Raw genomic sequence first — 15,012 nt, 5'->3', positions numbered from 1 at the left:
ATATAATTTTGTTCATATAAACATCAAAATAGGCCACAAAGGAAATGATTAACACAAAATTCAGGATAGTAATCATCTCAGGAATATCGGGAGGGGCATATAGGTGGTAGAGTGTATGTATATAGATGATTTCTGGGGTAGCTGGCAAGGTTCTCCTTTCATGGCTCTTCATCTATTAAATCAATATGCTATACATTTATTTCATGCGGCTTTCTGTATGTTATGCTTAAAAACTTCTTAAGTTTTAAAAAATTAAGAAATTTTGCTCATTAAAAGATATCATTAAGAAAGTGAAAAGGTGGGGTGCTTGGGTGGCTCAGTAGATTAAACATCCAACTCTTGGTTTTGGCTCAGGTCATGATCTCATGGTTTGTGGGATCAAGCCACACGTTGGGCTTTGCACTGCACTGACAGTGTGGAGCCTGCATGGGATTCTCTGTCTCCCTCTCTCTCTCTCTGCCCCTCCCTAACTTGTACTCTCTCTCTCAAAATAAATAAACAATAAAAAAAGTCCTTTAAGAAGAAAGAAAGAAAGTGAAAAGGCAAGCCACAGAGTGGAAACAGATATGTGTGATATATGTATCTAATGAGGAACTCATATTTATAATATGTGAAGAACTCTTATGAATAAATAAAAAAGACACTAAATACACACTTCACCAAAAGGGGAGATGAAAATGGACAATTAACATTTGAAAATGGGCCCAATATCCATAGTCATAAGGCAAATATAGATTAAAGCCACAGTGTAATACAGGTACATACCCACCAGAATGGCTAAAGTGAATATGCTAAGTCTTCACAGCACTGGTGGCCATGTAAATCGATACTGCCACTTAGAAAACAGTGTGTCAGTATCTACTAAGGTGAATGTATGCCAATCCTATGTATATTTACATATGAGCAGGAATGTTCTCAGCAACACTGTTTATAATAGCCTCAAACTGGTAACTACCCAAAGGTCTATCAATAGTAGAATGGAGGAATAAATTATGGTATATTCATGCAATGTAGTACTATACAGCCATGAGGATGGATGGACTACAATTACATAGAACAATACGTATAAATCTCACAAATGTAAGGTTGACAAAAGAAGTCAACAACAAAAGAGTACATAGTACATGGTTGAATTTGTATAAAATTCAAAAACAGGAAAAACTAATGAATAGTGTTGGAAGTCAAGACAGGGGTCAACCTTGATGAGGGATAGTACTTGAAGCAGGCCTCTGGGGGACTTCTGAAATGGTGGTAGTTTTCTGTTTCCTGATCAGGGCCATGATTACACAGATGTGCTCATTTTGTGAGAAGTCACTGAGTTTTATGCATGATTCTGCATTTTTCTATATATATGTTATTTCTATAATGTGTTCTTTAAAAAGGAGGGGAAAGGCCTGGAGGATATTATGGTTGATGATATTATGTCACTGAGGAATCTGATTGACCTTCCAATTCTTTGTACATGACTTGTAAAAAACAAAACAAAACAAAACAAAACAAAAAGGAAGTGACTAGTAGAATGGAAATTGAAAGTAAAACTTTTAAACAACACATGGGGAAAGTGGGTGGAGGGGTATATAAGTAGAAACATTCTTTGGTTGAATACTCTTGATTTTTCTGTCTTAGTTCTCTATTATATTTTAAATAGAGCTGGGAGTAGGAATAAATGATAATGTTTGAAAACAATGAATTTATCAGATCACTTTCAAAGAGGAGGCTGGTGCTTTTATTCTGGCTGCACCAATTCTCAGCTCCTTTAGGAATACAGCCCACTAGGGGTACGTGGGTGACTCAGTTCGTTAAGCGTTTGACTTAGCCTCAGGTCATGATCTCACAGCTCAGCAAGTGGGTTCCATCCCTGCATTGCGCTCTGCAGACAGCTCAAAGCCTGGAGCCTGTTTCAGATTCTGTGTCTCCCTCTCTCTCTCTGCCCCTCCCCCACTCACACTCTGTCTCTCTATCTCTCAAAAATAAATATTAAAAAAAAAAAAAAAAAAAAAAAGGAATGGAGCCCACTATCCTGGAGTGCTGAAATGGGCAGCAAGAAAGATAAATTCATTTTAGCTGTTTTTTTTTTTTCCAAAGGTATCTTCCAGCCCCTCCTCCAACATCGACCCAGGCAACTATGGTGAAGTGCATGATCTGATCACCCAGATACCCTCTCAAGTGCAGATACAAGATATTACTAAGGAGCTACACTGCCCACTGTGTAATGATTGGTTCCGTGATCCATTGATGCTAAGCTGTGGCCACAACTTCTGCCAGGCTTGTATCCAAAACTTTTGGAAGCAGCAAGCAAAGGAAACATTCTGTCCTGAGTGTAAGATGCTATGTCAATATAGCAACTGTACATTCAACCTTGTGCTAGAGAAGCTGGTAGAGAAGATTAAGAAGCTACCCTTACTCAAGGGCCATCCACAGTGCCCAGAGCATGGAGAGAACCTGAAACTATTCAGTAAGCCAGATGGGAAACTGATCTGCTTTCAATGCAAAGATGCTCGGTTGTCTGTGGGGCAGTCTAAAGATTTCCTGCAGATCTCTGATGCTGTCACTTTCTTCATGGTGGGTGAGCCCTGGGCCTTGAATAATGCCTTAGGAAAGCTGGGAAAAATCTTTTGTAGGGTTTCTTCTTTCTTTCAGCCCCACCCCTCTATTCAGATGATTATTAGTAAGCTTAGAAAATACAACATATCTTGCAACGTTCTTTCTCTAGAGTTGCTGATGATAGGAAACAACAGTGGAGTAGCTCTAAGCCTACTCCCCCCTCCCCCAATCAAATATTTACTTACACTCTGCAATGACAGCACTCTACTAGACACTGGGTAGAATGTGGATGTACAAGATATTGCTCTTGTTATAAAAGTCTTGAAATTTAGGCAAGTTCAAAATGAATAAAACAACAGAAGCAAGATATTCTACTATTGAGAGCTAAATTTCATCACATTTGTAATATTCATAAATATTTAGAATTTCAGAGAAGATTAGAGAAAACTGAAATAGGGGATGTGTGGTGAAGGAAAGCTTGAATTGGGAAATCATTTGCATTTTAATGGGCAGAAATGGGAAATGAGTGCTCTAAGTGATAATAATGTAAGTAAAAGTAGAGACAGTGAGAACAGTATAACTAGAGTAGAAGATGTAGAGTTCTACTACCTTCTTCAACCCCCTACAGTAAGCTAATAAGAGCATAAAACTAAGTTTTTCTGCTGCTTGTTATATTCTTCACAATTCTTAGAAGAGACAGGAATTGTAGTTCAGGGTAAAGGAAAGATTTTTGCAGCAAGAGCTTGCTTTTTTTTTTTTTTTTTTTCTTCTCACACTCTGGGGCTTTAGGAGAGATGTCCCTATGGTCCTTCATCTCCCAAGTTAGTGTGGATTAAGTCTGTGTGGTATTCCCAGGAGGAGCTCACCATCCACCAGGGTCAACTGGAGACAACACTGAAGGAACTTCAGTCTCTGAAGAATATGCAGAAAGATGCTATTGCTGCTTACAAGGTGAGAAGCAGGGCAGAGGGGCTATGAGATAGACCTGGAACACTTTCCTTGTAACTTCAGCCATGTGAGTGTAAAGGATACACTAAATGGCACCTGGGCTATAGCATTAGAAAATGGACACTGTAGGATGGAAGGAAATACAGCAGTGAAGTAAGTTCTCAATGGTTCTTCAACAGAGAGAGCACACTGAACTTTCCCATTATATGCTGATCCTTCTTATGTCCCCATCGCTAGGTGATTGTTCTGGGTTTGTGATGTGTCTGGTCTTTCCCTTTATATATGGCAAAATAAGGAATTTATCAGAAAAATGCACTAAGGATTGCTATGTCCAAAGAAATACCTTTCTTTTGAGTTTACAATCAGGCTACCTCTGATTGAAGGTCTCTTGGATTGCTGGTTTTTATCATCTGATTTGATCTTTCCTAGCTCCCCTCAAACTAAATAAATAAACTATTGCTGTTTTATATATACAGGGGATCTAGGACAATTAATAGTTAGAAACTTGGCAAAGCAGTCCCTGGGTTATGGGGCTAAACTGGGAGTTCTGTTTCTTCATTAATTATTCTATGGAGGAGGGTATTCTCTGGCATTTGGCATTGTACAGAAATATGCACAATGAGAGAAAGAAGAAGGATAGATGGAAATAATGTCTCCAGAGAATGTTGTTTCTGTTGTAAGAGTTCCTAGTTCAGCTATTACAGTCAACATTCATTCATTAAAAAAAAAAATTATTGAGTGGGTAAGGCATTATACTAGATACTATATTACACTAGGGTGGGAAACAGATTAATGGGATTGAGTGATCCCATCAATAGCAATAAAATGACAACGGTGATAATTACTATGAATGAAGGTAAAGCGTGCTACAAGAGCATATACATGAAGAACTAATTTAGGCTAGGGAAAGGGTATTCTCTGAAGAAATCACCTATTAAAAACTGAGAACCAGGGGCACCGGATGGCTCAGTCAGTTAAGTGTCCGACTTCAGCTCAGGTCATGAGCTCACTATTTGTGAGTTTGAGCCCCACATTGGGCTCTGTGCTGACAGCTCAGAGCCTGGAGCCTCCTTCAGATTCTGTGTCTCCCCCTCTCTCTGCCCCTCCCATGCTCATGCTCTGTCTTTCTCTGTCTCTCAATAATAAATAAACATTAAAAATTTTTTTTTAATTGAGAACTGAAGGATAAGTAACTTAGCCAAGGGAACTGATTGAGAGGAATATGAAGGAAGTGGCCTGGAGAAGAATGTTCTATGAAGAGCAAAGAACATATGGAAAAGTCCTGATAGGAAACTAGTTGCTATGTTAAATAGAGAGAAGCTAAAAAAATTAGATCATGGTAAGCAAAATGAGATTGAAGAGGTGGATATGGGCCCAATTATGTGGGTCCTTGGAGATAAATTAGGAATTTTGAACTTCATCCTATGAATAATGAGAAGGCATTAAAGGGTTTAGATAGGACATGATTTCACCTTATTTTGAAAATATCAGTCCAGTGGCTGTGAGAAGAGAGACAATGACAGGATAATGGTTAGAAGGCTACTGCAGTAATCCCAGAGAATAGTGAGAGTGGCTTGGACAAGAGAAGCAGTGGAGATAGAAATAAACAGCTTTGGCATATACTTTTGAGATTGAAAAAAAAAAAAAAAACAAACCTGGATGTGGTGACTGATTAGATGTGAGGGGTGAGTGGAAATGTCAAATAGGTAGTTGGATACAGGAATCTAGACCTTGGAAGTTGATCTAGGATGGAAATAAGAAGTCAGCATACAGACTGATTTAAATCTGTGTGAGAAGAGGAGATTACCTAGAAAGAGAATGCAGAATGAGAAGGGGAAAGAGCCCAGGGAAAAAAAAAATCAAATAACTCTAATATTCAGAGCTCGGTTAGAGGATACAAAACCAACAAATAAGACTGAGAATAGTAGTGAAATAGGCAAAAGGAAGACTGGAGATGTGTGAGCTAGAGGATAGAGTGAATTTTAAGTGTGCCATTATAATGATGGACCATAGAATCCAACCTGGACAAAAGGGGACATGGAGACAGAGAAGATGATGAACAGAAATGGAGGGGGTCAATGAATAAGAGGTTTCAATGATACCCAATAATTGTTTCTATAGAGGTATCTAAGTGAGCATAATAAGTTAATTTTGGGGTTCCTGGGTATCTCAGTTGGTTAAGTGTCGACTCTTGATTTTGGCTCAGGTCATGACCTCATGGTTTGTGAGCTGAAGCCCCACATTAGGCTTTGTGCTGCCAGCATGTGGAGCCTGCTTGGATTTCTCTCTCTCCTCTCTCTCTGTCCCTTCCCCTACTCGTGATCGTGCGTGCGCTTTCTCTCTCAAAATAAATAAATAAACTTAAAAACAATTTTTTTTTAAAAGAAGTTAATTTTGGAGGTAGTGAAATGGCTGGGGATGATAAAGTCCTGTGTGATTAAAAGAATGAGTAGATACAGGGGAGATCACTAGAAATGATGAGGATAAGGATCTGAGAAGCCTGGATGTCAGATGGTTCACCGCTCAGGATATTGCAGTTACCTGAGAAAAAGGGTGTTAAGTGTAGCAGTTATCAATTTCAGGGCTTCAGACATTGTCCATCTCCTGCTTCTTCTATGTTGTCTTGGTAGCAGAAGTGGCATCCACCCTCCCCCCAGCTCTGATTTCTAGATAAGAATAGTTCTTTCAGCCTCGTTATGGCCCCAGTCTGACAGCATCACTTGGTAGACACTGGTTTGTACTTCTGGGTAGGAAAGTACTATCATTCATTGCAGGATGTTTAACTAATTAATTAACCCCACAGCCTTATATGGCATTGGTTACCACCTCAGTACTGTAATAGGAACCTAAAGACCACTTTTGATGATTTCCTTCCTAAACTATTAAACTGACAGAAAAACAAAGTAAATCTCCCAAAGGATTCCTATTAGTATGGTTAAGTGATGATACTCAAGAGTCATTTTTATGCATTTTCCTGTTATGGTATTTCCCGCATTGTGTGAGTATTGATGGTGTGGGCCCCCATCCCCAAGAGCTAGTCTCAGTAATTACCATGGTGATGATCATGGAGGTTTCCAGGAAAACAAGCTACATCTGCAGCAACACATCTCCTTGGAGTTTCTAAAGCTACATCAGTTCCTGCACAGCAAAGAAAAGAACATTTTAAATGAGCTCCGAGAAGAGGGGAAAGCCTTGAACGAGGATATGGAGCTGAATCTGAACCAGCTTCAGGAACAGTGTCTCCTAGCCAAGGAGATGTTGGTGAGCATCCAGGCACGGATGGAACAGCAGGATCCCTTCGACTTTCTCAAAGTAAGACTCCATATTAACATAATTATGGGTACACCAGTTAGGGGAAAGAGGGTTGGAAAAGACATAGAAGCAGCTTTTCCCAACCAGGAGGGGAAAAAAAAGAACTGCTGTAGTGCCTTTAAGATTTTCTGGGAGAAATGCAGAAGGCTACTTTTGCCTTACACTCAGTAGAAAGCTTTGCCTTCACCCTCCTAAAAAAAGATAATAAATGCCCTTAGTAATGGTATCTATTAATATTTTAATGTTTCTTCATAAAGAATTTTGAAGATTTGTTTCTCAAAAATAAGAATGTTGAAACTTAGATTGGCTTTCAATTGACCTGTTTGAAAGGTGTTTGCCAATATTTACTATCTGAAGCTTCACCTCCGAAGTGTCATTGATTATCACCTTAGCACTCAGAAGTTTACTTTGCCAGAATAAGAGAAAGTGGCTTTGGGTCTGGAAAACCTACACTATTTTTCTCCTGAGACCATTTGGCAGTATAGGTAGAAATAGCCTAGCTATTAATTTCTCCCCTTGTTTCATGTAAAAGGCAACACTAGAAAATCAGAATAAGATAAGGCCAGTTTATCCTGGGTAAGATGAAGGATACCGATCAGAAAAGATATATGGAGGTTGGGATGAATTGGAATGGCAACATCTGCACAGAATCTCAGTATTGATGATAAAATTCTGGTGGTGGCCAGTATCACCAAAGAAATTTCTGGAGTTGATGAGCAAGCATCTAATTTCTTTATTGCTCCTTTTCTCTTCTAGGATATCACATCTCTCTTGGATAGGTAAGTGTTTCTATATGGTATTAATATCCTTCCTCCAGTTCCTGGAGGATGTCTAAGAATAAGTGATTTATGTCCCCTGCAGCTTGGAACAAGGAACAAAGGTGCTGATACCCAGAGAGCTTATCTCCAGAAAGTTGAACCCGGGCCTGTACAAAGGTCCCATCCAGTACATGATGTGGAGGGAAATGCAATCCTCTCTCTCTCCAGGTATCAGAGGGTCATAGCTATTGGTTCCTGGGTCTCCTAATCTCTGTTTCTTCTGTGGGAACTCTTCTGTGGCCCTAATTAGTACAGTAAAACCTTGGATTGCAAGTAACTTGTTCAGTGAGTATTCTTCAAGACAAGCAAACATTTCTAGTAAATTTTAACTTGATAAACAAGTGATGTCTTGCAATATGAGTAGTACCTGACACCAAATGTCACATGATCATAACTAAACCAATGGTTTCTCTCTCTCTCCTGTGTCTCTCTCTCTGTGGGATTGTGAGCAATTGTCAGTGCAATGCCACATTTCCATGAAATCCTCAAAAGGAGGCAAAAGCAAGTGTTATTGGATAGGTTCCTTATTAAAGTTGCACAAAAAGAAAGACTCCATTGAGCCAATAGATAGCAGTGATTCTGTTAGTGATAGTGAAAGTCGTCCTACACAATAACCCTCACCTTGTTTCCCTCACACCAGCCATGAAGGTTTTCAAAGGTAAATGCGGGTTAATTTGTTTATTTGTCTTTATGTTTTGTATTTTTTAAGTTTATTTATTTTTCAGAGAGACAGAGACAGTGTGAGTGGGGGAGGGATAGAGAGAGAGGGAGAGAAAGAATCCCAAGCAGGCTCTGCACTGCAAAACAGAGCCCAAAGGGAGAGAGAGAGAGAAAATTCCAAGCAGGCTCCTCCCTGTCAGCACAGAGCCCAATGTGGGGCCCCAACCCACAAACCATGAGATGATGACCTGAGCTGAAGTCAGATGCTTAACTGACTGAGCCACCCAGGCGTCTCCCCACTGGTGTATTTTTAAATTTCAGTTATTGAGTTCTTCATCTCTGATTTTTTATATTTTCTATGTGTTTGTTGAAAGTCTCACTGAGATTCTCCACTCTTAAGTCCAATGAGTATCTTATGACCATTACTTTGAATTCTTTGCCAGGCATATTGTTTATCTCCATTTAATTTAGCTCTTTTGTGGTGATTTTGTCCTGTTCTTTCTTCTTCTTCTTTTTTTCTTTTTAAGTTTTATTTATTTAAGTAATCTCCACACCCAACACAGAGCTTGAGCTCATGACTCCAAGATGAAGAATTGTACATTCTTCTGAATGAGCCAGCCAGGCACCCCTGTCCTATTCTTTCATTTGGGACATATTCCTCTGTCTCCTCATTTTGTCTAACTTTCTGTATTTGTTTCTATGTATTAGTAAAGTTAGTTATGTCTCCCGATCTTGAAAGTAGAGGTCTTCTTCTTAGAAGTCCTGTGGTGGCCTGTAGCACAATATCCCCTGTTTACCAGAAGCAGGAGCTTTAGGGGTGTCTCTATGGGGGTGCACCCCATTATTGTGGCTGAGCCTCATTTGCTTTCAGTTCAGTTGTCTTCATAGGCCCACTTTGCCCATTGTGGGCTGGGTTTGGCCCGTGTGATGTTAAGAGGCCAGTCTGGGGCCATCATGGGCTTGTAGTTGGGCAGTGTCAGCAGTCAGATCAGATGCCTGCCTTCAGCCTGTTTGCCAGGGCTGTGGTTGCACTGAATTTTAGGGTGCTCTCCCTGCCTTGTCCTCTGAGAGGCTTTTGTTGGTGGGTGGGACCTGCAGTCAGGCTAGATGTCTTCTGGGGCTATAGACACACTGATTGACAGGGCATTCTCTGCACTGCCAGTTACAAGGTTTGGCTGCTGGGACTGTAAGTTTACTGGTGTGTGTTGTTATCTTCCAATAAGGGCAATTTTAAATGAGTGGAATTTGGAGCGGGGGTGCCTGGGTGGCTCAGTCAGTTAAGTCTCTGACTCTTGACTTTGGCTTAGGTCATGATCTCATGGTTCATGAATTCGAGCCCTGCATTGGGCTCTGCACTGACAGCGGGGAGCCTGCTTGGGATTCACTGTCTCCTCTTTCTCTGCCCCTCCCCAACTTATGCACATGCTCTCTCTCTCTCTCAAAAATAAATAAACAAAACAAAAAAAAAAAAGGGAAGAAAGAAAAAGAAATAACCTGAAACTTAAAAAAATAAGTAAATAAAAGGGTGGAATGGGTAGAAGTTATACTGTGAAGGGTTCAGGAGGGATTTGGAATGAGGCAGTAGTGAAGGGAATAGATCACTCACTTGCGAAGGTTCACTAAGAAGGGAGGATGTGAACATGGCAGCAGAGTTAAAAGAGGACTTAAAAAAATTATTTATTTTAAGTAATCTCTACACCCAACGTGAGGCTTGAACCCATGACCCTGAGATCAAGAGTTGCATGCTCTTCTGACTGAATCAGCCAGGCACCCCAAAAGAGGACATTTATAAAAAATTTTTTTTAATGTTTATTTATTTTTGAGAGACACAGTAACAGAGTGAGAGCAGGGGAGGGGCAGAGAAAGAGCGAGACACAGAATCCAAAGCAGGCTCCAGGCACTGGGCTATCAGCACAGAGCCCAACATGGGGCTTGAACCCACCAACTGTGAGATCATGACCTGAGCCAAAGCTGGACACTTAACCGACTGAGCCACCCAGGCGCCCAAAAGAGGGCTTTCTAAAACAGACTGAGGGAAAACAGCCTAAAGAAAGGCAGAAACAAATGGTGTAAGACAGTGGATAACTGGTGGTAGTAGGGAAGAGTGAGTGAAATCTAGAAAGAGAAGTACTGACTTTCCTCAGTTTCCTCTGAAAATGGAGAGGAGATAAAATAGTAAAGGCAAACAATTTTCATCAGATGGAACTTGCAGTAGACATGGGATGAAGTGAGGGATTCCTATAAGATGTACTATAATTTCTCTATGAAGCAGGAGAAGAAGTCATCTGCTGGCAGTGAGGAAGGAACAGATGTTTGAGGAGAGAGCCAAAAGTCTGAAATTGCTGTGAGAAACTGGAGAGAGTTTGATTTAGGAAATACAGTAGTGGTGATGGTCGAGCACAGAGTGGAAATAATGAATCTGTGTAATAATATCTACACATGTACAATTTTGTGATTTTCCTCAAGCAGTGGTCAGGAATTGGCATTTGAATTTTGACAGCTGGATAGATCCAGAGTTGGAGAGTTACATGACAAATGCTGCAGATACAAGGTTAAAAATGATAAGGTTATTGGCAATAAAGCTGCCAATACTAAGCAGTTTAGGGAAGGATTTTAAGCCAGAAGGCAGACAGATCAGTATAGTAAGGAGAAATGAGGCACTAGAGTTGTTAATGAAGTCAAGTAATGGTTGTAGGGGGAGATGAGAGTGAGAAAATAAAATATAAGAGAATGGGATATCTGAGTTTAAGATTTTAGAGAATGGAGTCAAAAATCACTAGCAGTAAAGCCACGGATGTACAAGAATGGAAAAATGGCTATATCCAAAGGATAGTGAAATCCCTTGAGATGATGAGCTGGAGTTGGGATAGTGGTGTACAGTTAATCCAAAGCGCAGAGAATATAATCAGGAAGTCTGTACATAACAACATCAAATAGAGATAGAGAGTAATATGAGATGTAATGACAAGAGCCTCAAAAGAAGAGTGATTTTTTACATGAGGATAAGGATTAGAGTAAGGATCTAGAAGTGGGGGTGGTGGCTCCTGGATCTCTGGCTCTGAATTTAGAAAACCAATAGTTTCATGGACTTTTCAAGTTGTATTTTTTGGAGAAGAAATAGTCAGGTTTCTGTGAAAGTAAGGAGGTGATAAGAGAATTCTGTAGAGTGGGGATACTGGAGAGTTACTTAGGGAGGGAGTTCTGAAGGGCAGAGTGGAAAGGGTTTGGTTGGAGCAATGGGAGGATGGGTGAAGGTACAGGAAGCAAAGAACAGAATAATGGGGATAAGAGTACATGGAGGGTAAATCATTGGATGAGTCTACATTATGGGTTTTGGCCAAGGATAACAGGAATATGAAACATGGTGGAATTAGTTAATGTCAAGGATTCAAATGGAACTTTGAAGTTTGTTTATTTATTTAACAAATAGTTACTTGAATACCCAGGAACAATTCCAATTTTGAAGGTAGGTAAGGAAATAAAACAGATGAAGTCCCACCCTGTGAGAGATTACAGTCTAATGGAGGAAATGGACAATGATAACAGTAAGTAATGTCACACAGTGATAACCATTGTCAAGAAAGTCAAGTAAGGTACATTCAGTAAGTATTTATGAGCAAAAAGTAGGATAGGGTACAGACAGTGATGAATAGATGAACATGCTATTTTAGACAGAAGGGCCAGAAAAAAACCTCTTTGAAGAGGTAACTCCCCTCCCTATGTTTCACTGTGGCTATTTCCAAACATACAGAAAAGCTTAAAGAATTTTATAGTGAACATCACTATACCTACCTAGATTCTATCACTAACATCTTACTGAACTTGCATTAACAAAGGCTGGAATAAGGTGAAGGAGTGAACCACATGGGGAAAGAGTGTTTTCGGACAAGGAAAGAAAGTGTAAAGGCCCTAAAATCTGAATGAGTTTGATACATTCAAGGAACAGCCAAAAGCAAAAGTGATTGGATCAAAGTAAATAAGGGAGATGTGTATTAGGAGATGAGGTCACAGAGGTTGGTAAATCACGTAGGTCCTGTTTGCTCTGTAAGGACTCTGAATTTTATCTTGGGAGTGATGGAAAGTGTTAAGAGTTGAGTAGGAGAACTGGATGATCTCATTCATATTTTGGCAGAATAGGTTGCGGATGGGCAAGAGTGGAGACAGGACAGTTAAAAAGATATTGCAAATAGTTCCAGGCCAGCAGTATTTAAGAAATCATCTGTCTCTATATTCTGAGTAGGCTCAGATTACATTTTAAAGGTGGAGCTGACACAGAATTTACTGTTGGGTTGAATATGGTATGAGAAGAAAAGAGTGAAGGCAAAGCTGACTCCTAGGAATCTTCAGAGCTATGGCAGGTTGAGTTAGCTGGAGGTGTCAGAGGCTTGATGACAAAAGCAGACTAGGTTCTAAAAAGGTTGGTAAGAAGTCTGGATGGTACTTCCAAAGAAATCCAGTCCTTGCATTGGAAAGAGCAACAACTTAAGGTAAATGGGGATATGGGAGGGAGGGAAGATTCAGCCTATATGAAAAAAGTCAGGATTCTACAAAGTCTCTTGTTGGAAGAGAAATCCTTGGGATGATAAAAAATAAGACTCTGGTTTTTCTGGGAAGAGAGAGCTGGACTGGATTGATCTCACTTCCAAGGATAAATAAATCCATTAACAACAAATGTATGCATGTATGTATCTGTGTCCCTTATGTGAACATATTGTCTTTATGTTTCCTTTATCAAATTTTGTGCCAAGGTTTGATTATCTTACAACTAAAATTTGTGTTTTCTTGCTGACATGCTTCCAACATCTTTTCATTTAGAAATTCCTTTTTATACTGCTGTCCACTTACTTGTCTAAACCAATGCTTATCAAATGGCCTGTGATGAGGACCAGTTTTTTTTTTAATGTTTATTTATTTTTGAGAGAGAGAGAGAGAGAGAGAGCAAGTGGAGGAGGGACCACGAGGATGGGGAACAGAGGATCTGAAGTGGGCTCTGCGCTGACAGCTTCAGCACTGACAGCAACGAGTCCAGGGCTCAAAATCATAAAATGCCAGATCACAACCTTAGCCGAAGTTGGAAACCCAATCGATTGAGCCAGGTGCCCCAGGTGCCCCAAGGACCAGGTTTTAAAATCTCAACCTGTCATAGACTGATGTGTTTGTGGAACAGAGTATAAATTAATTACCTGAAAAAGTGGAATTTAAGAAAATTACGAAGTATAAGACTGGTTGTTTAATTATTAGATTCAACTGACGTAAAATTACTGTCAGATTGCTAGGAAAATTTCTAAGAGCTTAACTCTTAATTTCTGTACTATTTTGTCCCAGACTGGTAACCAAACACTCTGAATAGCAGTGGCATAAACCACTCCACATCTCAAAAGTCCCACTATCTATTAAGCCAAATGTAAACTTCTCACCACTGTCCTCTAAACCCTTACCAGTTAGCTCAGACTTACCTGCCTGTAACAGGCAAGCCCTTACCTTCCCTCCCACATAAGCTACTGTTGTTATTCCTTTCTTGCCTTTGTTTACTCAATACATCCAGAATACATCTCACAGATGTTATATCATAACTGAAATGTTTTTGTCCTTAGAAAGTTCTCCCAGGACAAACTTACCTAATTTTTATCCCATCAGCATTTGTATTTTCTTACATTTGGTAGAACATATTAATATTATTTGTATTGTTTTCTTTGTTACAGCATAAATTGGTTCAGAGTAAAGTCAGATTTTTACCACAAATTAAAAGATATCTAGAATACAGCCACATGGGTATAAAACAATAAAAAGTATTTAAGTGATTACCTGCCTACGAGTATATGTACATGGGAAGATAAATTACTGGTGTCTGTGTAAATACTGTCTTTTACTTGGGGAATTTATAGTCATCCATTTTCTCCCTATCCCTGCTTTATTTTCTTACTAGGCCTATCTCCATTAACTCTGGACCCTAAAACAGCTCACCCAAATCTGATGCTCTCCAAAAACCGAACCAGTGTGTGGCATGGTGACATTAAGCAGGTAATGCCTGATGATCCAGAGAGGTTTGACTCAAGTGTGGCTGTGCTGGGCTCAAAAGGCTTCACATCTGGGAAGTGGTACTGGGAAGTGGATGTGTCAAAGAAGACAAAATGGACAGTTGGAGTCGTCAGAGAATCCATCATTCGGAAGGGCAGCTGTCCTCTAACTCCTGAGCAAGGATTCTGGCTTTTAAGACTAAGGAACCAAACTGATCTAAAGGCTCTAGATTTGCCTTCATGCAGTCTAAAACTGACTAACAACCTCAACAAGGTGGGAATATACCTGGATTATGAAGGAGGACAGGTGTCCTTCTACAATGCTAAAACCATGACCCACATTTACACCTTCAGTAGCACTTTCATGGAGAAACTTTATCCCTACTTCTGTCCTTGCCTTAATGATGGTGGAGAGAATAAAGAACCATTGCATATCTTACATCCACAGTAATTACTCATACTATTGTGTAAATTCAGAGCGTTATTAAAGAGGTATTGAAATAGTTTACCAGTCTCACTGGTTTCTCTTCCCAATTTATGGGGAACTCTGGAATAATGAAGGAAAGATTCACAAACTAAATTCCATTTTCAGTGTCTTAAGTGGATTTCACTGGAGCTTTTCAAGACGTCATTCTAATTCTCTGGGGTCTCCTATGACAGGAGCCACTCTTCACGAGAATGATCATCACACTATTGTTACTGGGGCAAATTGC

The 15,012-nt window shown here is 39.8% G+C and overlaps 1 protein-coding gene across 7 annotated transcripts in view; it reads left to right on the top strand.

Moving 5' to 3' along the window:
- TRIM69 (tripartite motif containing 69) overlaps positions 1-14,805 on the top strand; it is a 38,889-nt gene extending 24,084 nt beyond the window's left edge. The window contains exons 2-7 of one of the 7 annotated variants that reach the window (XM_058737890.1): positions 2,086-2,562; positions 3,334-3,495; positions 6,628-6,804; positions 7,561-7,583; positions 7,666-7,790; positions 14,209-14,805. In XM_058737890.1, coding sequence (XP_058593873.1) covers positions 2,086-2,562; positions 3,334-3,495; positions 6,628-6,804; positions 7,561-7,583; positions 7,666-7,790; positions 14,209-14,750 — 1,506 coding nt within the window. In that variant the 3' untranslated portion in view covers positions 14,751-14,805. Of the gene's footprint in view, positions 1-2,085; positions 2,563-3,333; positions 3,496-6,562; positions 6,805-7,560; positions 7,584-7,665; positions 7,791-14,208 lie in introns of those variants that run through there. The other 6 variants (XM_058737889.1, XM_058737894.1, XM_058737893.1 and 3 more) reach the window with 6 other exon arrangements.
- Positions 14,806-15,012: the final 207 nt, after the last annotated feature.

This window comes from Neofelis nebulosa, chromosome 7 (assembly GCF_028018385.1).
Source record: "Neofelis nebulosa isolate mNeoNeb1 chromosome 7, mNeoNeb1.pri, whole genome shotgun sequence".
Classification (NCBI taxonomy): Eukaryota; Metazoa; Chordata; class Mammalia; order Carnivora; family Felidae; genus Neofelis; species Neofelis nebulosa.
The sequence above is the reverse complement of the archived record's forward strand: the minus strand, read 5'-3'. Positions and strand labels throughout refer to the sequence as shown.